Genomic DNA, 21,598 nt, shown 5'->3' with positions numbered 1-21,598 from the left:
AAGGTCTCACTGAGGTTGGCTTGAGGCCCAGCCACCGGCCGGCCACCCAGCCCCTCCTCCTTTGGATTCCTGGGGAGTATTTTTAGTTCATCTCACAGCAAACATGTGAAGTCCAGGCTCTAAAGACGGTCCAGCAGGGAATATTCTGGTTAGCAAGATAAGGAGGAAACGCCAACGTCCTGATTTTAGAAATGGGCTATGTCAGAATGCCAGATGCAAGGGAGGGCACCAGGATGAGGTCTCTTGTTATCTGGTGTGCTCCCTGGGGCATTTGGTGGGCCGCTGTGAGATACAGGAAGCTGGACTAGATGGGCCTATGGCCTGATCCAGTGGGGCTGTTCTTATGTTCTTATGCCATCTGGCAAATAATACGTGCAGAAATTTCCTTAGAGGCATTTCAAATTGAAGCTGGGAGTTTTCGAGACATTTTTGACAGGATCCTTGCATGCTTCCCCAAATTTTGACATGTCCACCTCATTTGGCTTAGCATGGTTTTCTCCATTCTTGAGACTGTGTGCTCTTACTAAATGTGTACTCCCTCCTCCCCCCCCACCCCCGTGGTTCACTGTCACCTGCCCCTAAGGTTTTGATCCTCTCCCTTCCTTTCATTGCAAAAACCCACACTTTTAAATGTAAGTCTCTTCAGTTGTTTCCAGCCCTCATTGCACTGGCATCTTGGACAGCATTAGATGTGCTATATTGATCAAACCCATTCAGTATACACTACATATATGGCATACAAAGGGTACAGCGTGCAGTGGTATTATGGCCATTCTCATTCACAGCTCACACCATTCCTGAGAGCGACATTTGTCTACCTGCATCACAGCTTACACTCCATTCTCCTTCTTGAACAAAACAACAAATTAGTTCTGGTAATAGTTGCAGGGCAATGACTAGGGATCAAAAACCTTTCCTTTCATCCACAATAAAGAGCATCCACAATGCTTTGGAATGTGCTAACACAAATGAGCTTTTAAAAAAATTGTCAGCATTGCGCTTTAAGCATGTTTTGTTTTTTCCTTCAAAACAGCATGGAGACAAAGTAATTCATCAGGTCCGGTTTACAAGAGATAACTACTGTGCCCTTCTGGACAAGACTGCTCACTTGTATGACTTCTTAATAGCCCCACCTATAAGAAGAAAATTGTTCAAGAGCCAGAAAAAGTTCCAGGTTCTAGCTCTATTACAGTCAGAGAAGACAGTCAGGAGCATGACCAGTTGCTAGACATAATAAAATATGTTTGCCTATTATGATGATACAATTTATTAGTTTTCCAACTGGAGCAAAGAACAAAAATAAAATATTTTGAACCATCACTTCTATAAACCAATAGAATCCATTCAACCTAGGAATGAAATTCCTTCCCCACCTTGTTCCAGACACACACACACACTCCCTCTTAAGGACTCCTGGGAATGATATTTCATCCATGGATAATAATAAATATAATAAAAGATATTTTAAGGATTCAGAGCAAGTTCAGGCAACTGAAGATGGTGAAAGATTAGAGAAACATGTGCTTCAAGGATTCACTGGAGATCTCCATCAATTTCTGTTAGAGTGGTACAAAGTGCACAAAAGCCATTACAGCACAAATGGTCTGCTCTCAAGTGACTACATTACAGTTGTCATGTGCCACTATTGCTCAGCCTCACCCCATCCCCATTGCAATATGGGGATAAAGACAGTGGACTATACTGCAGGTTATATTGAGGGACCATTGAGTCCCTCAGCTTCAAGCCCCCCCCCCAGCCTGCAGTAAGGGGCTAATATCTCTCCCTGTGCACATATCTGTGATAAACACCACTAGAAAACGTTATAAGATTTTCATCAGGTCACTCTCAGTCTCATCTCACCCACCTCTGCAACACAAAGATAATAGTATTGGGTAAGGCAAGGCCAAAGGGAGAAGCCAAACTTAGGCCAGAAGGAAATACAGTAAAATGTCATGATGTTTTGTTCAAATGTATGTATGATGCCAAGATGTATCAATGCTGAATAGTGCTTATGAACCAAATGTTATGTTATGTAAGGAGAAGATGTAAGTTCAGCATACCCAAAGTAAGCCAACATGTATGTTTGCTCAGAAGCAGCCTTCTGCTCAAGCAGGCCCAGAGAAGCAACTTTGCTCTCTTTCTTTCTGAGAGGGTCTGTTTGTGCAACAGGCCACTGTAAGCAACTTAATGCTAAATGTTTACTCATGTTTACTAATGCTGAAACTAATCATTTATGCAAATGCTTGTTCATGCAATGTTATGGGCAAATTAGTTAGGTTTATATATATGATCCCATAAGACAAACAGCAGGATACATTTCTGCCCTCTCTCTGTTTGAGACAGTTGGAAGTAGGTGAAAGGTACGGCTAGTCCAATTATTGGCTAGTCCAATAAATCATTCCAATTAAAAGTGCTATTTGACAGCTAGCAAACATTCTTTTGAAGGAATTAGAGAGGACCCCAGCTAAAGGAATATCCAGTTTTAAGGAATGTCCAGGCAACCTGCCAAAGGAACTGATATGTCAAGATGAGTGGCTAATTAGCAAAAGTTGTATTTTGTACAGTTTAATAGGATGCAATAGGAAAAGCTAAGGTGATGTGATTCAACAAGATTCCCTTTTTAGCCAAATAAACAAATAAAGTACACAATAATGCTTAAGAACATATCAAATGCTAGAAGCCTGAGTGTTTTAAGCATTTCACAAATAAACAAAGGCAAATTTAGGGGTGTGCTCAGAGGACAGAGAGTGGAAGCTGGTCAGGCAGTCCTGAAGGGTGTTGCTCTTGGCAGCCTGCCAGAATGAGGAGTTCAGAATGATCCAGTTGTCAAGAAGTTAATTGAATTGATAAATGGAGCCAGGCTGAACAGAGAACACACCCCCAAAAGCTTGAAAGTCAAACTGGACAAAAGGAGCAATTTGGACATAATTAAACCAGGAAAATAGCTTTAATAATTACTGAAGCTATTCTTTAAAGTACAAGTATGGTATTTTAAGTGAATTTAATAGGTTAATTGTAAGAATAAAAGTTAGTTTGAGTACATTCCAATTCTGTAAGATTCAAAGTCTTGTTTGATGTTTTAACTGAAACATAACTCATAAGAAGATTTGAAAATAATGAGAAGTCAAAGATGCACCTGGCCAGGAAATGAGTTAATTTAAAGAACTTATCTCTTAGTACCATGAAAGAGACATAACTCAAATCAGTTTAAGAAAGTCTGAGCTAAGCAGCCATTAATCTAGTCCCTCTAATAAGGAAACTTGTAAATCAAGTCCAACTAACTAACATTGTGTCTCTAAGATAAGAGAAACACCTGCATAATGAGGTAATAAATTGTCTATGAAGTTGTCTAATTGGCCAACATTCTTGAAAGTCCACTGGTCAGCAAAACATTAATGAAGCTTCTAAAAGCTGACAGAAAAAGTTAAGTTTAATTAAAATAAATAGGAAAAGAGTTCTAAAAAGGAAACCTTTATTTAAAAGTTAGTTTCCCTGTACAGAATAAATATATGTTTACTACTATACCTTGCTAACATCTCCTAAAGTACACATATAAGAGAAAACTTACTTTAAACAATGCTGGCACACAGCCCTATGAAGCCTGGTACTAAGAATGTTAAAGAGATGGTCAAGGTCAGGCCAATAGAAGAATAAGCAGAGACAGGCAAAGACAGTAATAATTGGGTGAACAGTGCCACCTCTGGACATGTTTTATGCAAATTTCTATTTTTCTTATTGGTCAGCTCAACCTAGCCAACCAAATGTCTGTAAAACGAGCTAATTAATTTCTAGCAAATGAGAGTGTGAGATTTAGAGACAAAGAGGCCAGAATACTATTTAAACAATGGACACCTATGGGAAGATGGCTTTTTCTCTGGGACACTGAGAGACCACAGCTCTCTGTGTTCCCCATTTTGAACCACCAAGAGAAGCCCATTGCTGGCAATGAATAAAGATTGAAGATAACCACGATTCTAAGTCTGCTGAGATTGTTTTGAACCCTGATTCGCCGTGCAGCATTGGGCAGATCATTGCTTTCTTTCTAATGCAAAAAGAATTAGAGCAACTGAAAATTGTTTGAATTTTTTTTTAATGTATATTTTTCCTCACTAAGGGGTCCTGATGTTGAAAGAGCATGAACAATGCTGTCAAATCACTGCAAAAATAAAGGTCTGGTTTCTCCTGTGAGCCATCATCACCATTCTTGAGATAGGCGCACCTCGAAATTTCATCTGAAAACAACTGAACTGTTCCACCACCCTTGACTGAAGATAGAGTCTTCTTTTTTACTTGTCCCTGCTGCACTCAGTCCAGCTTCATTTCATAAATACCTCCATCCCTTTCAGTAGCAAACAAACCTGCTTGCCTGCATCTACAGAGAGGCTGGGCTTGGGCTCCGTCTTCCCACAGAAATTAAGAAGCAATCTGCACAAGCTGGATACTGCACTTCTGTGCAAACAGAAGTGTGTATGGTGCACTTCCATGCTAACTGCAGAATTCAGCATCCTGAGGATCTTCTTTCGTCACAAATGTGGCACACTGTGCTGGGAATAATCTACATACAATAAACTGTAATATTCCGCATCTTCTCATATCGTATCCAGTTACTTCAGTTGTGTTTCTTTCTATGATTGGAAGATTCCCATGGGAGTTTTCACAAAGAATGCTTGAGTTCCCGATTGAAAACATGAGAAATTCTGCATGACAACCTCAGCATGTGGCTCCATCAAGAAGGTGAGGAATGGATCTCGAAGGTTCAGGAAAACAGGCTTGTGTCAGCTACATTCCTCATGTGGGTTACAAAAAAGCACAGGAGAGCTAGTATACAGTGTCGTTGCTTGGTGGAGAGGAGACCGTGTCTTGTGGGGGGGGATCTGTGGCTCCGTCATCAGCCCCAGTGTCTTTCAACATCTCCTTATATTGACGTTTGAAGAACCCAACCTAGAATGACAGAGGGGGCCAGCGAAAAAGAAGTCAAATACCTATCAAATATGTTAAGTCTCTAGATACTACTGCCTCTGAAGCAAGGGGTTTCAGACTTTATGGCTTAATTTTGAAGAGAGGTGTGGAAATCGTACTGTCAGGTTGATCCTTTATCTGGTAACTGACTAGGACGACTCCACTGAAGTATTCAGGAAGTACTCTGAACATGCTCACAGATGCTCTCTCCTTTTCCACATCTCACACACACACACCACCACCCCCCCCCAGGGAGCTCCAGGACAGAGTAAGCCGTCCTTCACATACATTCCAAATCTGTCCCAAGCTCCACCTCACCTTGTACAGGGCTGCAGCAATGAGAGCTAGAAGGACAAGTCCGCCAATGGAGCTGCCAATGATCACAGGTAAGTAGTTGTAGACCTCGATGTGCTCCACCACCGTCTGCACCTGGGAAGGGAAGTCAGGCAGAAGCAGACTTAGCCCAGACATCCCAACAGCATTCACCAGCTTTAACGCAGGAGAAAGCCCAGCAATAGCTAAGGAAATCCAGAAGCCCAGCTCCCAAATCTCTGTCCAATCTGCCAGTTCTACCGAGATTATACTACTCTTGCAGAAACGTCAGAATTCAGATTCCCAGCTGTAAGCACTGGACAAAACTGGGTGACGTAAGGACTTTTCCTCCTTATGGAGGAAAAGTTATGGAGAAAAAGTCCATCACAGGTTGTAAGTCATGATTACTTTGTACAATCTCCAGGTTTCAGAGTTAGCCTATCTCTGAATGCCAGGTGCAAACTGAGTGGCAACAGGATGCAGGTATCTTGTTGCCTTGTGTTCTCCCTGAGACATTTGGTGGGACACTGTGAGTTACAGGAAGCTGGACTAGATGGGCCTTTGGCCTGATCCAGCAGGGCTCTTCTTATGTTCTTGTGTGCTCTTACTCTCATTCACTCACTCCAGTTACTTACCTGGCTTTGTACAAAGCCTTCCTTCTGGGTATATTTTGTCTCATTATAGAAAATTTGTGCAGAGCTCACCAGGGTCACTTTGTTCGGCTGGATCTAGGAGACAGAAATAAGGCTGCAGTTCTATCCACACTTCCCTGGGAGTATGCCCCATTGTTTATAATGAGATTTCCAAGTAGACATGTATAGGATTGGGCTCTGTATCTCCTGAGATGTGGAGTCTTGCCTAAGAGACTTCACCAAGCAATAAGGAATTAATAAGGAATCATGGGTTAAAACAAAGGAATTCCTGAGAGGCAATCACCTGTGTGATGAAGCAAGAGACAAAGTTAACATCTTCCAGATCAAAAAATATTGTCCTACCCCTCTTAATTGTAATGCTGCCGGCAGCTACCTCTGTACCTGAGACCACTGGAAGCGGATGTCCCCCTTGATCTTGAACTCCAGTGGCTGCCTCATTTCCAGTGACAAAATGTCACAACGGATCACCTTGCAAGAGGCTACGGAGCAGTCCTGAGGAAGGTGGAAAGATACCCTGGGGTCAAGCCAAAGGGAACACTCAGAGCTGGGCACAGAAATCACTGGCAGGGGCACTGAGTATTCTGCAGCTAGCACTGAAGAATTCAGCATCCTGAGAATACCAGTGTTCATTTTACTGTGTAAAAGAAGTTACTCGCCCTTACGGCTAAGGAGATGTTTTCAGTTATCTTCATTTCACACTCTTCCTCCAAGGAGCTCAAGGCAGTATATAATGGTGGGAATTTTATCCTCCCAACAGCCTTGTGGGGTAACTTAGGCTTAAAGATGTGACTGGTCCAAGATCACCCAGTAAGCTTCTTAGGGCACAATGCTAACCCACTTTCCAGCACCGACGTAAGGGCAATGCAACTTATGGGTAAGGGAACAAACATTGCCATATCTTGAGGAAGCCTCTGTGACTACCCCCCAACTGCAGGATGCAGCACATGCCCCACTGGCACAGTTATGCCTGTGGCTAGGAAGTTGGTTAGGATCGCGCCCTTAGCTGTATAACAATTTGAAATAAGGTTTCCCAAATGCAAGTTCAACACCCACTAAACCACACAACCCCTAGGCTTCTAGGCTGGCTTGAAAGCATGCAAAATGTGTGATGAAACCTCAGAAACCAGACAGGAAAGCTGAGTAAGAGTGAAACAACACATTATCTTGGCAACTGCATGTCTGCAATTTTGCATTTGTGCAGAATGTGAATAGGGTCCCTTTTGGGGCTGCAACAAATGCTAGCCTAAGTGCTGCATTAATTCTGCTGCCCTCAAGCTTTTTTGGGGGGGGGGATGGGGGGGAGGTTCTCCTGCTCATACCCACATGGTATATTATACCTGGCACAAAGGAACAGTGATCTTAAGCAGGAAGGTTAAATGAAGTTCAAAAGGTAAAGATACTGAAAAAGATTATTCTGGATTTTTATAACAATACACATCAATTAAAAGAACAAATAGCACACTTCATCATAATCTAGCCTCACTTTATTCACCAGACCCAAGTTCAATTGCCACTCCTGACTAACACTTAGGAATGCAAACCTCTGGGCCAATGAGAGGCCAGCTGGCTCCGGGTCTCATCAGAACATTCCAATACAGGGGGATACTATTTGTGCAACAGGGTGCTTATGCTATGCAGAGGGGTTCCTGGGGTGCAGCTGGAGTAGCAGTAGTAGGGTGCACTCACCACAAGGGGGCGCTCCAGCTTCTCAAAATTCATAGCACCCAACGTTTCTCTCTCCAAGACACACTTAGCAAGCTCTGGCTGTGGAAGAAGAGAAGTTAATTATTCATTGTGGGGAGAGGCACACAAGGTGGACCGCTGAAGGCAGTTTCCTGAAGCTGCCAACTTCAAAATAGCCCATATCAATCAGGAGCTAAGGGTGGCAGGCTATGCTTTTCATCTTCGTTTCAGATAAAACATAACAGGTGGCGCTTTATAACTATCTCCCCAATGAAACATACAAATCAGCTGAGCCACTTTGTTGGAGTTAGCAAGAGATGGCAGTTGGTTGGCAGAGAATATCTACCTGGGAGGGGATGACCTCAGACACGTTCCACACCTGGATCTCTTTCAGTTTTATGGGGATCTGAAACATCACAGAGACAGGGATGCTCCGTTCTCGGAGATTCTTCACCTGAAAGAGAAACAGATTGTCTGCAAAATGGGCAGAACTCTCAAATCCTGGCTCTTGGCCCTCACCTCTTAAACACTAAGAACCTGCCTTCTTCCCAACCCAGAATTAAGGTCAGAAACTGAATGAGGTGAAAGAATCCTCTCTCTAACCTCTAGACCAGGGGTCTCCAAACCCAGGCCCATGGGTCAGATGTGGCCCGCGGCGAGCCTCTATCTGGCCCACAACCAGCCTCTGATCTCCTGGAAGCCTCTGGCCCAACTGAACAAACACAACCAGAGTTGTGCTTGGGGGTGGGGGAATGGGGTCCATTTAAGTGTGTGCTTTATTTCTTGGGCTGTGTTGGTGCTTGGAGAAATCCTTGACATTTGAGCCCATTCATTTATTCATTCATCTAAGTTCCATCTCTAATGTATTTACTTAAATTTTATATTTAATTTTTTTTCTCTGGCCCTCGACACTGTGCTAGATATTTGATGCGGCCCTTCAGCCAAAAAGTTTAGAGACCCCTGCTCTAGACTACAAAGCTACCTTCTTTATCAGGGTAAGTCTGCAATGCAGGAAAACAGCCATTCTTTCTTCCCAGAGACCCTTGAGAACTGTAGATGGGGTGGGGGGAGTGACTAGGAACCCTAACAGAAAATCCTCCATATCCCAGCCAAGCTAAGATATCTGAGATCTTAGGAAAGCCATTGTAATCAAATGCATCAGGTTTTATAGAATAGATTTCTCAGATAATGTGATCTATGTTGGCTGGTGCCTTTCGAACTGACTGATCCCTTCCCCCCTCAAAGAGGCCATATAACCGCCAACTGCCCTGTGAGGAGGAGGAGGAGAAAGAAGAGGAAGGGAGGGAGACAGAAAAGCCAGCAAGGCAACCTGAAAATGGTATCATCATCCCCCTGGTGGTGCCTTTTAAAGTTTGAACTGTGCCCCACCTCCTCACTGTGCCCACTGACTGATTTTCTATGAGCTGCTCTGAGAGCTTGTGGGCTGAAAAGCGGGGTGCAAATGCTTTAAAAATTCACTCTTCCTAGTGCTTGCACTTTTAATGCGCTAGACTAGACTTCATTTCACTGTATAGGAGGCAGGTTTACTAGGGGTCTCACTCTTGTCCATCATGTCAGTGTCTCCATGCTGTATCTTTCTCAGTTTCCCACCTCTGACCTAGCCACGCTTTCCCACCCTCATGCTTTGCCCTTCACCTCATATCGATGTTCCACATTCTTGCTTCCTTCCTCCTCACCAGCTGTGAAGTTGACATACTTGGTTGATGCCTCAGTACTGCGGGGGGGGGGGGGATGGAAGAGAGAAGAGAACATTGGTGGGAAAGGGGGTGAAGTTGGAAGACAACGACAGAGAAGGAAGGTTTCAGAGGTTGGCCACAATTTTTCCCCAGAATACCCATAGTTCCTTACGCGGTGGCGATGATGAACACAGCATATTTGACAGGCAGCTCCGCTTCATGAGTCATGTCCTTGGTGATGTTACCGCCATTTTCACTGGACAAGTGAAACAGAACAGATACGCACCAATCTATCATGCACTGCTTTCTGCATCATGGTTCCCAACAGACTCCACATTAAGCACTACTGGTCTGTCACAAAGTATAACAGAAACTTTGGCATAAGCCAGAGCATCTGGTGCTACCCCACCCCACACTGCCCTAACCTGACCTGCCCTGCTCCCTCATACGCTGTATCTCTTCCTGCCCTGCAGTTTTCCTGTTCTAGCAAACAGAGTTCTTGCAAGGTACACTTCGAAAAATCCAAGCTCCCATGAAAATACAATGTCCTGGAGGCCACCGATACCGCTGAATTAGAAATGAGATCTCCCAAAACAACTGCTGCCCACATTTACTGTACCAGTAAATGTTCTGTGCCATAAAGTGGAAGATTTCCAGGCCTTCCTTTGACCTGACAGCTCTTTCTCCCTGTTCTCAGAAGTGCAAAAAAGGCTAAGACTGCAATCCTATACACATTTACCAGGCAGAAAGCCCCACTGAACTCAATAGGACTGACTTCTGAACAGATACGCATAGGCTTGCACTGTACCAGAGGTTACACCAGTAATGAGAGAAAGCCTCGTTCACACAGTTTTTCAAAATTTCTGCCTTCAGGGAACATTTCCCTCCTGGGCTGATTTGTCATGAACACCTCAAACATTGCAAAGGATTCTGGGATCTGTAGAAGCATGCATGCTCACCGCCTAATACTAACAGGCAGCCCAATCCTAAGGTTCCCAGCACCCACAGCTCCAGAGGCGCCAGAATGGCGACAGCGCGATCTTGTGGGCACCGGGACATTGCTGGAAGTCTCCTTGAGAGAAGGGAGCATTTGCTCCCTTACCCCATGTAGACAGCAGCTGGTGGCAATGGGTTTCCTCTGCTCTGCGCCTGGGTTTGAGTGGGCACAGAGCCAAGGAGTCCCATATTGGGCTACCTGGGCTGGGAGAGAGGATAGGATACGGTGTAGAGTACCGCCATCTCCACCCCCCCGACCTGTTCCTCTCCCAGCCCTGCCCCCCTGCCCCAGAACGTCTCCCCACCCCGCCCCAAAAGCCCTTACTGCTGCTCTGAGCTCTTACTTTGCTCTGGGCAGCTTCCGTCTGGCACCGACAGGCACTGACCTCGCACCAGCACTCCCAGCACATGCTTTGCAGCACATTTACAACACCCAGTGACAGCACTGGAGGCCCATTGGATTGGGACCAAAATTCCTCTCCACCAATGCAGCTGCACCAACAGAGCATGCACTGTAACTTGTGGGGGGGGGAGGGTCTGGAGGCCTTCTAGAGGCAGTTGTGTGCCTGCCATAGACTGAGATGGGGCAGATACCCCAGATGCCGGGCACTAAGACCCCGCGGAAGCCTCTCTGAGGCTCCCGAAGGAGGCAGAAACTGTGCTTACTGCTGGAAGCACAGTTTATAGTGCTGGGGAAACTCACAGAGGTTTCTTTGGCATGGACTGTGGTTGCGCGAGGCTCCGTGAGCCTCTGGTGAGTAGGGGGACAGATTTCCACATGGGGGGCACCATCGCAGAGCTTTGCCCCAGGCATGGGGCTGTGGAAGTCCGCGGCCGTCTAGAGGTAAGGGAACACTTGTTTCATTACCTTGGGACAAGCCTCTGCTGCTCCAATGGGTCTCCTGCACCAGCTATTTTGCTGGTGCAAGTCTGAGGAGAGCAAGGAAGGAAAAAGAGAAGAGAGTTAGGATCCTGGCTCATGCAGGTGCTCCCAGGATCCATTCTCTCCCTTCCTGGTTCTGCCTCCTGCCCAACATCACATCTGGTGGCTGAGCCCACCAAAAAAGAGACTGATTGGGAGGCACTGATCAAATTACACCTCAAAAAACATATTAGATCTGCGTGGCACAGCACATTCAATTGAGTCCAGCTCTACCTGGCCCATCATCCCATTAGGAAACCATATGAAGGCACAAGGCTTATTAGCATAAATTTCACCTGTTGGCTTTGGCTACAATTCGCAGGGTATCCCCAAGGTCAACATCTGGTGAAACATCAAAAGTAGCAACAAAGTTAACCTGAAACACACAGACAAATGCAGAATACTTTGGGTGGCTATTTCCGTAGTTGTGGGTGTTAAGGGGGGGGGGTCAGGGCTGCTTAAAAAGACAATAAGCCCATCCTTCTGCTCCCTTATACCAAGTCAGGCCACTGTTTCATCTAACGTGGCCCTGTCTATTCTGAGTGGTGGTAGCTTTCCAGGTCTCATGCAGGTCTCTTTTCCCAGCTTGGCTACCTGAGAAATTGCTGAACTGGGGATGCCAGAATTTAAACATGTGACTGTCTGCCCCAAGTTATCCACACACCCCAGATCTTAGTTCACCCCATGCATCTGAAATGCAGAAGTAGCGTAGTCCCAGGAAGGCTATTATCACCAGTTTTCTCTAAATGCATAAATCAGCTCCAAGCCAGTGGCCATCATCACGTCTTGTGGCAATGAATTCTGAGAAAATAAGGTGGCCCTTACCTTAGCCCCACTCCAGAAAATTGGGTGGTTGACATTGCAGGTGGCGTTCCTGCCCACATCTTCCTCGGACGCAGGAGCCGAGTTGCACTTAATGCTCATGACTCTGCTGCTGAGCTGAAGAAGGTGGGGGACACACAGTTCATGAGTGTGTGGAATGAAATACAACTAGGCCCCCCTTTCCCTGGTTCCTTCCATCCTTGCCTCCCTGTTCTCCACATTATGACATACCTGCAGCAGCGTGACCTTGCGGTAGGACACTCCTGCAGGATAAAAAAAGAGCATCGTGGTGCTGTAGGAGTCCTCTCCAAGGTTCTGGATAGAAGCCGTCACATTGAGCTCAGGAGTTAGTCCTACAACCAGAGTGCTGAGGCTGCACGCAGACAAGAAAAATGCAGGGTGATAAGAGGGATCGGTGACAGGCAGCTTTTCAAATATTCAGGAGATTTGAAAAGGCTAATGTTAGGAGTTAAACATATACAGTCCAGGTACATATATTTATGCATGCATCAATATTAACCAAACATACACAGATGCTGCTTTGTACTGCCACATTTTATGGATTACTACTTACTAAAATCCTTCTCTTCCATTTGCCAATCCTGAGCTAGGCTCCTTACAAGGCTGGCTTGCAAGACCTCAAATCTGAGCAATTTAGAGGCTTAGACAAAGACACATCTGTCTGCATTCACCTGACGGGTAGTCAAGATGTTCAGAAGATTTCTACATTAAACCAACAGTTTAGGTTCTGCAAATTTTATTCCGGTTCAAAAGCAGAGCTGGTTGGAGCAAACCAATATTGATGTTTGGTTAAAATTTGCAGTGTGCTTTAAATGCAAGTTTTGCTTTGTCGTTGGTTTGCAAAAGACCCAAGATGTCTCTTAAGATGGTTTTGCTTTGATGACACAAGCTGCATTCTTTGACAGACTATTATGGTGCAATCCTATACATGTTTGCTCAGAGGTAAATCCCACTGTTCAGTGGGGCTTACTGCCAGGTAGGTGTGTATAGGATTGCAGCCTAAACAGTCAATAATACTATTTAGAAAACTTCAATAAAGGTGAATGTGATTGGAACAAGCAAACCAATAAATGAAGACAAAATAGGAGGAAGATCACAGTAGTGGGTAATTGGGCAGAACAGAGAGAGACAGAGAGAATTTTCCTACCCTGAGTAAGTAAATGAGATCCGTAAAATATCTTTACATACGTCGTCATCACAGTTCTTCTCAAAGGGAAGCTGCAAAAATGTACATAAAATTATACAGGGTGCCTACTTCACCTGCTCTTGCCAAAAATTTCAGTTGCCTTCGCACAGAATTATCAGCCCTGGGTTCACGCCTCCCGGAGCTGAGGCCGGGGCCCTACTCCTCTGGTGGCATCTTATAAAGCACATCAGGCCCAGCCAAACCTCACCCTTGCTCTGCCCCTCGACCATCTCCATTTCATTTTTACTCATGTTTGCATGTCATGGCCAATTGTTTTCACTGGGCTTGCCCAGCATTGTAAAATAACTAAGGGCGTAGTCCTACCCTGCGCTGGAAAAGGCAAGCCAAGAGGCTTGCACTGTATCTGGCGTAGGATAGGGGCCCAAGGAGGTACAGTCAGAGGCAAGGGGAAACTTTCCCCCTACCTCTGGGCAAAGCACACTGGCTCCTATGGGTCTCCTTAGACTTGTGCCACCTCCTGAGGTGGCGTGAAGCCTTGGAGAGGCTTGAAGCCGTTCCAATCGCCCCCGGAACAGGGGTTGGGATCCGGCATAACTGCCGGATCCCAGCCCTGCCTCCTGCTCCCCACCTGCCCGCCCCCAGGGCCGCCCAGTGCCTGACCTCCCCCCACCCTCCCCCTCCCCAGGAACGACTCCCTTCTGCCCACCGCAGAGCTTTGCGTCGGCCCAGCTAGGCCAAAGTGAGACTCACAGAAGAAGCCAGTGCGGAGGCTTGTGTCAGCCTCCGCAGACTGGTGCACCTCTGAGCGCTAGCCCAGCTTCCTCCTGAGGAGGCGCAAATGTGCCTTATGGCACGTTTGCGACTCTCCTGGGCCAGCACAAGGGACTTATGCTGGCCCGTGTGCGCCTCTGGATTACGCCCAAAGTTGTCCAAATCTGCGTTCAGTGGCTACCAAACAAAATAAATGCACAGTGATATCCTCAGGGCAGCTGACCTTCAAAAACAAAATTTAGCTATAGAGTTGCTGGTTCTCCTTTGCAATTATGGGACCAGGAGCTGAAATTACCTGTGCAATGTAGACCTGTCGGGAATCTTTGCTCAGGACAGGTGTTAAACCTTGGGTTCTGGCAATGGGCTTTCCTACAAGGCTGTAGTTGAGCCGTAAAGTGATGGGTGTCAGGATGTCTTCAGTGCAAATCTAGGAGAGAGAGAGATAGCTGGATAGACAACAGGCAGAAGAATTTGTCTCTCTCCTCACACCTAATAGTGACTCACACCTCACACCTAATAGTGACTAAAACAGATGTTCCCAAAGTGTGTGTCACAATGCCTTAGGGCATTATGGCACATTCACAGGGGCACTACAGGATGCCCCAGTAGCCCATCTTGTTCCTCTGGATCTTGACAAATCTTACATTTGGGCACCGCCATCTTGGATCTCGCAATATTTTGTTAGATCTAAGATGGTGCCTGGTTGAGCCAGGAAGAAGAGGCTGCAGGGATGCCGTGATCCTGGCAAGTTTGGGGACCACTGGGCTAAGGGAAGCCCTCCCCCCAGGCAATGCCAGACTCACAGGCAATTCAATCTGGTAATCCTGACATCTGGTGCCAAGGCCAGTCTGAAACCCTGTAGTAAAAACTGAAGACTTCGTGCTGAAGGAGGCTCGAATCTTTGTTCTCTCGGAGTCTAGGGCTAGGCTATACCTCAGGTCACTGAAGAGTTCACCTGAGAGGAGGGAGAAGAAAACAGAGGCAAGGTTGTTGTTTGTAAGAGAGGGGAAACTAGGAGGCTTAAGAAAATGGGAACATGCAATTTTTTTTCTTAAACCCAGTCTTCTCTTAAAAGAAGTTTCAGGTTGTGTACAAACAAATCTGTGAATGAGGGGCTGGGTGGTGGAAAGGGCAGGTTTTTGTACAGCAGACTTCCCCCTCCCACCTACGCACATATACAGCCTCTGCTGAAGGTCAATTGCTTCCTCCCTTCCCTCCTGCAGATGTCCCTGGGCACAGGCAGGAATATGCCTCCCGACCACCCTGTGCAGCTTGCTTAAAACTGAATAGGTATCATAGCCTTACCAAAAGAATCCTGAGTGACCTTACTAACATCAAAACACACATGTGCTTTGCTAGCAGCCTTCTGGAGAGGTTCCTGTCCCCGACACTGGAAGACTGAGGTGGGAATCAAATTGGGCACAAACGCAATGGAGACCCCCACTCGGAGAAGAGGAGAGGACCTACCAGGCAGGAGAAAAGGACAGAACCATCAGACACTCTTTCCGGTCAGGGGTTGCACTTTCCTTGTGCCTGTCATTTCACTGAGCCAGCATCTGGAATAGGACTTCTAAGTACTGTCTTAGATTTTGTTTGTTAGCTTTAAAGCAAACTTTAATGTCTTTCCCCTTTACCTAAGCAGCAGGATCTGCCCTTGCCTTCCCACAGTTATGTCCATCAGTCCATCTCCGGTAAGGTCTGTTCCTCCACTGACAGCCTGGCCAAAGTAGAAGTGCCTTCCAGAAAATTGCAACCCCTCAATGCGCTGCAGAAAAAAAGGGAAGAAAGCAAACTGGAGTGATGTGGCACCATCACAGGAACACTGTGAGCTATAAGGAGATTCCACCAACAAGAAAAATTACCTTAACAATAAAAGAGACACCTTGTGCTCTGCACACCTTTCCTAAATATTCATCAAAACACTGACAAACCCTCAAGCAAAATATGTTTTGCCTTTCTTTCCTTTTTTAAAAGAAATCCCAAACTGAACAGCATCCCCATAGGGACTGGGGAAAAGAAATGAAAATACAGGGGCAACTGTATCAGGCAGGAAGCATCACAGGTACCAAAGGTTCTTTGAGGACAAGTAGCAGCACTCAGCTCACCTGGCTGTACTGGGGGTTGATAGACGTCCGACTGCCACTGAATACATACAAGGCACCCATGTTCTCGTCCTCCATGGGGGCTCCAATCACCACATCCGTCAATCCATCCCCGGTGATGTCACCCGTTTCCGCCATGCTGGCTCCAAAGCGACCAAAAATGTGTCCTGCCTGCCCTTTCAAACTTGTGTGGCAGTGAAGTGCTTTGCCCTACAGGTGGGAGCCAAAGATGATGCTCATGAGGGTGGAGCCACGTCTCATGGAGCAAACCTTACCTCTATTTAACCTAGCATCCTTCAAGCAAGGCCTATTTATTTATTTAAAACATTAAATCCGACCTTTCTCCAAAAAATTTCTAAAGGTGATTTGCAATAAGTAACAGCAAGAGAAATGCAAAGCACCACAGAGAAGGAAAATCCTGAACACACCCAAAGAAAGATTTACAACTCTCTAGTAAAGACTTGCTGAATCAAAAAGGGTGTTTAGCTGGTGTTGAAAATCCAGCAGGGAGCACTACATCTAAGGAACCACCACTAAGAAGAATTTGCATTCAAATTTGAATAAATTTACATATGGATATGTAAATGAATATGAATGAATGAATTTTACTGAGCTTATTTACAATACATATGAGGGCTATAATGCAGGCACGTAGAACCACATGAGATCTATGAACTGTGTGCCACACACCTCTTGCACAGTGAAAACATACAGATCAAGCCAGAAACACGTGGAGATATAAGTTGTTCAGAGACAATGGGGTGTGGGGTTAAAATAATGCCCAGGGAAAAGCAAAAAAACACATGGAGATTATAAAAGGCCTTGCTCTAATTTGCAGTTGCAGTTGCAACCAGCATTCTCAGGCCAGTGTGGACTCCAAAGGCCCAGAGGCTCATTGGAGACTGGGGGCTCCCTGTGGATTGAATTGGGGGTCCCTGAGGGCCGCAAATGGCCCACAAGCTGGGGTTTGCCCACCCCTGGTCTATAGAATGTAGATCTATACCTTCAGAGTTTCTCAGTCACTCCCTGTAGTTCCAGAACTATGTGGATTTCTCCTTCCCTTTGAAAGTGCTAATCTTGCCCAGCTTCAACATTTGCTTGCTAACAGGCCTGAATTGCTAAATAAATGATATTTTGATAAATGAAACATTTCATATTTTAGAGTCTTCCAAAACAGCATTACTGTTGGAGTAATTTGAGTACAATAAAATGTAAAAATAATTAAAAATTGAGCCAAGATTCATCCCACTGACTCATGCGCAGAGGCAGGTCCCAACCCTGGAGCATGTTAAGGGACAACTTAGCAGACCCCATCTGAGAATGTGCAGAGTGTTTTGGTCTCCCCTCCAAATTACCACAGCAAATCTCCCAAGCGTGGGGATTGCAGCTTTTCTCACCCAAACAAGAGGCCTGTTCATTTCCAACAAGGCCCCCCCACCCACCCCCACACAAACATTGCAGCTTCTTCATTCTTACCTTAAACTGACAGACATAAACTCTTCCTCCTGTAACAGCATCATAGTACATGGGGGCCCCAACCAAAACCAAGTCAGTATTGCCGTCTTTATTAAGGTCCACCGAGCACAGCGACGCTCCAAAATATGACCCAACCTGTGATATCAGACAAAAGACCCTTTTGTGTCGTTCCTACACTTTATTCTCTAGGGTAGGTTCAGCATCCTTCCCAGTTTCTTTGGGGGTTGCAACATTAGCAGCCCGCGTGTTGGCATCCTTCAGTCTCGGAAGACTATGGGATCGCGCTCTGAATGGTGGTTCTGGAACAGAGTGTCCTCTCCAGTACGCGAAGCCTGGGTAAAGTAGATATGGAGGATAGACTGTTACCCATGCAGCAAATCCCCCCTCTCCATGTCACTGAAATGGTCCAATGGAAAGGCAGGAGCCAATACGGTTGGTTCCAGCGGCGTCGCAGGACTTGCCAGAATGTGACTGTGTTCAGCCATGAACTGCCTCAGGGACTCCGGCTCCAGATTTTGCCTTGAGATTGACTCCCAAAGCCTTTTCCATAACTGGGTGTAGCCACAAGGCAGTGGAGGTTTGGGGTCAGAGTTTTCCTTCTCTCAGATGAGCTGCCTTCCCAGGCTGACGAGTCCCATCTACCCGGTGGCTATTTAGTCGCCTCTTACGACAAGTACAGCCAAACTGAGGGCCTATTCTTATCCCCCAGCCCAAACCTACCTAAATGCCTGCACAATGACACAGTGCCATCAGCATGAGCAACACAGCATCCTCTGGGGCAGTGTTTCTCAAACTGTGGGTTGGAACCCACTAGGTGGGTCACGAGCCAATTTCAGGTGGGTTCCCATTCATTTCAATATTTTATTTTAATAAATATTAGACTAGATGCTCCCATGGTATGTGACTGCATTTGGGGAAATGTCACAGATCTGTACTTAACAGGTTACTATGTTTATGCTTTTAACAATGATAGTAAATGGGACTTACTCCTGGGTAAGTGTGGGTAGGATTGCAGTCTAGGATTGTTCAAAATTTTGATTGATGATGTCACTTCTGGTCATGAAATCACTTCAGGTGTATCCTGACACATTCTCATCCTAAAAAGTGGGTCCTGGTGCTAAAGGAATCACTGTTCCGGAAAATTAGGTGTAAGGGGATTGCCCCAGGGTAAGTCCCAGCAGACACAATTCTGCTCATTTTGCTCTTCCTGCCCCATTCAACCTGTCCCCACCCTCCCCCACCCCATTCTGCTCCCTGCACAGGGTTAACATGCTCTGGCAGGTCTCCATCAAGCACTTTTTGTGGCAGCCAGTGCCAGCGCAACATGCTTTCTGCTGGCACTAAAGGTAAGCAGGATTGGGCTGTTAGGACCAATCCTAACCAACTTTCCAGTGCCAATGCAGTCACAATGGAGCCCCAAGGTAAGGAAATAAATGTTCCCTTACTTTGAGGAGTCATGGATGACTGACCTTTACAGCACGACTGCCCCATTGGCATGGCTGCATCAGCACTGGAAAGTTGGATAGGATTGGGCTGTTAGTCTATAAGGGCGCAATCCTAACCCCTTATGTCAGTACTTTCCAGCACTGGCATAGCGGTGCCAATGGGACATGTGCAGCATCCTGCAAGTGGGTATCACTCATGGAGGCCTCCTCAAAGTAAGGAAAGGAATGTTTGTTCCCTTACCTCAGAGTTGCATTGCCTTTATGTCAGTGCAGGAAAACACTGCACTGGGCAGTGCAGCATAAGGGGTTAGGATTGCGCCCTAAATCATTTAAATTAGTTAGTAAAAAACTTTGCTATTGACTTTAAAAGATAACCCAATTAAACAGGATTTTTTTTTTTACATTCAGTGTGAGAACATATAAATCTGCAGAGATCAAGCACTATTTTTTAAAAAAGGCATTCTGTATTTTTTATCACACAGGAGGTATTGGGAATGCCTCTCTTCAGATGATGTCAGCTATGATGGTGATTCTTGGATCTTCTAAAAACAAAGGAGGTACCTTCCTGCTTCAGAACTATAGATTTTATTCATAAATTGTTATGGCCTCTTCATCTCCCTTCCACACAGATATTTTCTATGCAGTCGCTCCATTCCATCTGCAGCCCCCTTTCCCTAAGTCATACCTGCTCTCCAACAGCCTCTGTTTTCAGCTGCCATTCCTTATTCCTGGCAGGTCTCTCAAAATGGACAACTTTGCCAACGTGGTTGTAGCGGGGGGCTCCCACCACCAAGCCGCTTCTCCCATTGAGCTGGATGAATTTCGAGGAATAGCCTAGCAGGGAGAGAAAACACAGGCAAATCTGATCATGTGATCTGATGAATCACCATTTTGCATCTGCCTTTTCCTCCACCCCTATTCTGCATCAGTCTTCAGCTGATGGACCTCAGAGCTCTACTGAAACACAGATCCCACAAGCCTGAAGCGTGCCCACATCTGCACAGTCTCAGTTTACACGATTTGCTGGACGGGTCGACTGAGTTATTATTCCCTGAGTCAGCTATTCCCCCATCCCTGCTCAGAATGCAGTCTTGCACACACCTCCCTTGAAGTCACACATTTCAGGGGGCAAACTGCAGGCCGACAACCTACATATTTTGGACAGCTTGGACATCAGTACTGATCTCCTCATTGAGGAGCCTCTAAAATGCTTCCAACAATCCCAGGAGCCCAATGAATCTAAACTGAAAAATTGATGCCTGAAGTCCAAACTATATGTGATGTCCAAAGCTTATTAGCCCTCTCAGACTGGGAGCCCAATCCTAGGCATGTCTACTCAGAAGTAAATTCCATTGGAGTCAATGGAGCTTACTCCCAGGAAAGTGTAACTAGGATTGGGGTATTAGGCAGCAATCTCATACGAATGTACCCTGGGGTCTCTATTCCCTGTAAGGGGTCTGCACAGCTTAGGGCCAAATCCTATCCAATTTTCCAGTGCTGGTGCAGCTGTACCAATGGGGCGTGCACTACAACCTGTGTTGGGGAGGTAGTCAGAGAAGCCTCCTCAAGGTATGGGAACATTTGTACCCTTGCCGCGGGGCTGCATTGTAGTTGCACTGGTGCTGGAAAGTTGGATAGGATTGGGCCCTTAGTTGGCTGTACAGCATGCAGGGCAGTGACCTCAAACCTCCTTGTTGGACTTCCAGGAATTCTGAGCTCCAAGCTGCACAGAGCTCGGCTTCACAGGGCTTCAAGCTGCCATTGAACTCAGTGGGACTTCTGAGTAAACATGCATAGGATTGAGCTGTTCATTTTTCTTTAGGCAATAGCAGCTGGATCAAGATTGCATGGGTGTAACACAGACACACGCGCACACGCACACAGAGTAATCTGAATCCAAGGGGAACCCAATGCAGCTGCTATTGACTAAAAAAATAAGACCATAATCACACTTTAAACATCATATGTAGTTTGGCTCTTTAGACCAGGGGTGTCAAATTCATTTCATACAATGGGTCAAATAGCATTCATGATGCCTGCTGAGGGCAGAAGTTATGTCATAAAGCAGGAAGCGACATCAGTAAGCAGAGCATGACCAGAAAAGAGCACTTTTTTCTCACTTAGGAACTCAGCTGCAACTGACAAGAGAAAATATGCAAACCCTGAGCATATTTTCAAGATATGGGAGAGCCCAATTATCATGCAGGGCTGCTCTGTAGCAGTGACATCTCATCCCAGTTTAGCAGGGCACCTGATGGGAGAGCCCAAGGGCCTTATGTTTGACATCACTGCTTTAGACAGACCTCCATTGGGATGCTCTGAACTTGAGACAATATAGAGCTGGGTTCTCAGTCTGCAGAGACTGGGGCCATAATCCTAACTACACTTTCCTGAAAGTAAGCCCCATTGAACAAAATAGAACTTACTTCTGAGTAGACCTGGTTAGGATTGTGCCCTACCAGTCACAGAGAATCCTGAGCCTCTGTGGTTGGGCTGCCTCAGAGAATTGTGGGCTCCACACTAGACTGCCAGAACAAAGAGGAGCCTGATCTCATTAGGAACTGCATTAGGAACTCATTAGGAACTCATTAG

At 45.9% G+C, this 21,598-nt stretch overlaps 2 protein-coding genes across 3 annotated transcripts in view; one reads left to right on the top strand and one right to left on the bottom strand.

Annotated features, from left to right (window-relative positions):
- The window catches only part of LOC136653484 (integrin alpha-X-like), a 45,375-nt gene extending 43,338 nt beyond the window's left edge, over positions 1-2,037 (top strand). Inside the window, exon 31 of the mRNA XM_066630382.1 lies at positions 1,034-2,037. Coding sequence (XP_066486479.1) covers positions 1,034-1,049 — 16 coding nt within the window. The 3' untranslated portion in view covers positions 1,050-2,037. The remainder of the gene's footprint in view (positions 1-1,033) is intronic.
- Positions 2,038-3,617: 1,580 nt separating this feature from the next.
- LOC136650942 (integrin alpha-X-like) overlaps positions 3,618-21,598 on the bottom strand; it is a 35,317-nt gene continuing 17,336 nt past the window's right edge. Inside the window, exons 12-30 of one of the 2 annotated variants that reach the window (XM_066626911.1) lie at positions 19,692-19,840; positions 17,562-17,696; positions 16,089-16,295; positions 15,618-15,748; positions 15,289-15,446; positions 14,787-14,938; positions 14,279-14,410; positions 13,213-13,283; positions 12,276-12,417; positions 12,048-12,161; positions 11,519-11,598; positions 9,477-9,560; positions 9,264-9,342; positions 7,954-8,061; positions 7,611-7,688; positions 6,306-6,416; positions 5,907-5,999; positions 5,278-5,388; positions 3,618-4,941 (exon numbers count right to left, since the gene is read on the bottom strand). In XM_066626911.1, coding sequence (XP_066483008.1) covers positions 4,819-4,941; positions 5,278-5,388; positions 5,907-5,999; positions 6,306-6,416; positions 7,611-7,688; positions 7,954-8,061; positions 9,264-9,342; positions 9,477-9,560; positions 11,519-11,598; positions 12,048-12,161; positions 12,276-12,417; positions 13,213-13,283; positions 14,279-14,410; positions 14,787-14,938; positions 15,289-15,446; positions 15,618-15,748; positions 16,089-16,295; positions 17,562-17,696; positions 19,692-19,840 — 2,258 coding nt within the window. In that variant the 3' untranslated portion in view covers positions 3,618-4,818. Of the gene's footprint in view, positions 4,942-5,277; positions 5,389-5,906; positions 6,000-6,305; positions 6,439-7,610; positions 7,689-7,953; positions 8,062-9,263; positions 9,343-9,476; positions 9,561-11,518; positions 11,599-12,047; positions 12,162-12,275; positions 12,418-13,212; positions 13,284-14,278; positions 14,411-14,786; positions 14,939-15,288; positions 15,447-15,617; positions 15,749-16,088; positions 16,296-17,561; positions 17,697-19,691; positions 19,841-21,598 lie in introns of those variants that run through there. The other variant, XM_066626913.1, reaches the window with a different exon arrangement.

This window comes from Tiliqua scincoides, chromosome 5 (assembly GCF_035046505.1).
Source record: "Tiliqua scincoides isolate rTilSci1 chromosome 5, rTilSci1.hap2, whole genome shotgun sequence".
Classification (NCBI taxonomy): Eukaryota; Metazoa; Chordata; class Lepidosauria; order Squamata; family Scincidae; genus Tiliqua; species Tiliqua scincoides.
The sequence above is the reverse complement of the archived record's forward strand: the minus strand, read 5'-3'. Positions and strand labels throughout refer to the sequence as shown.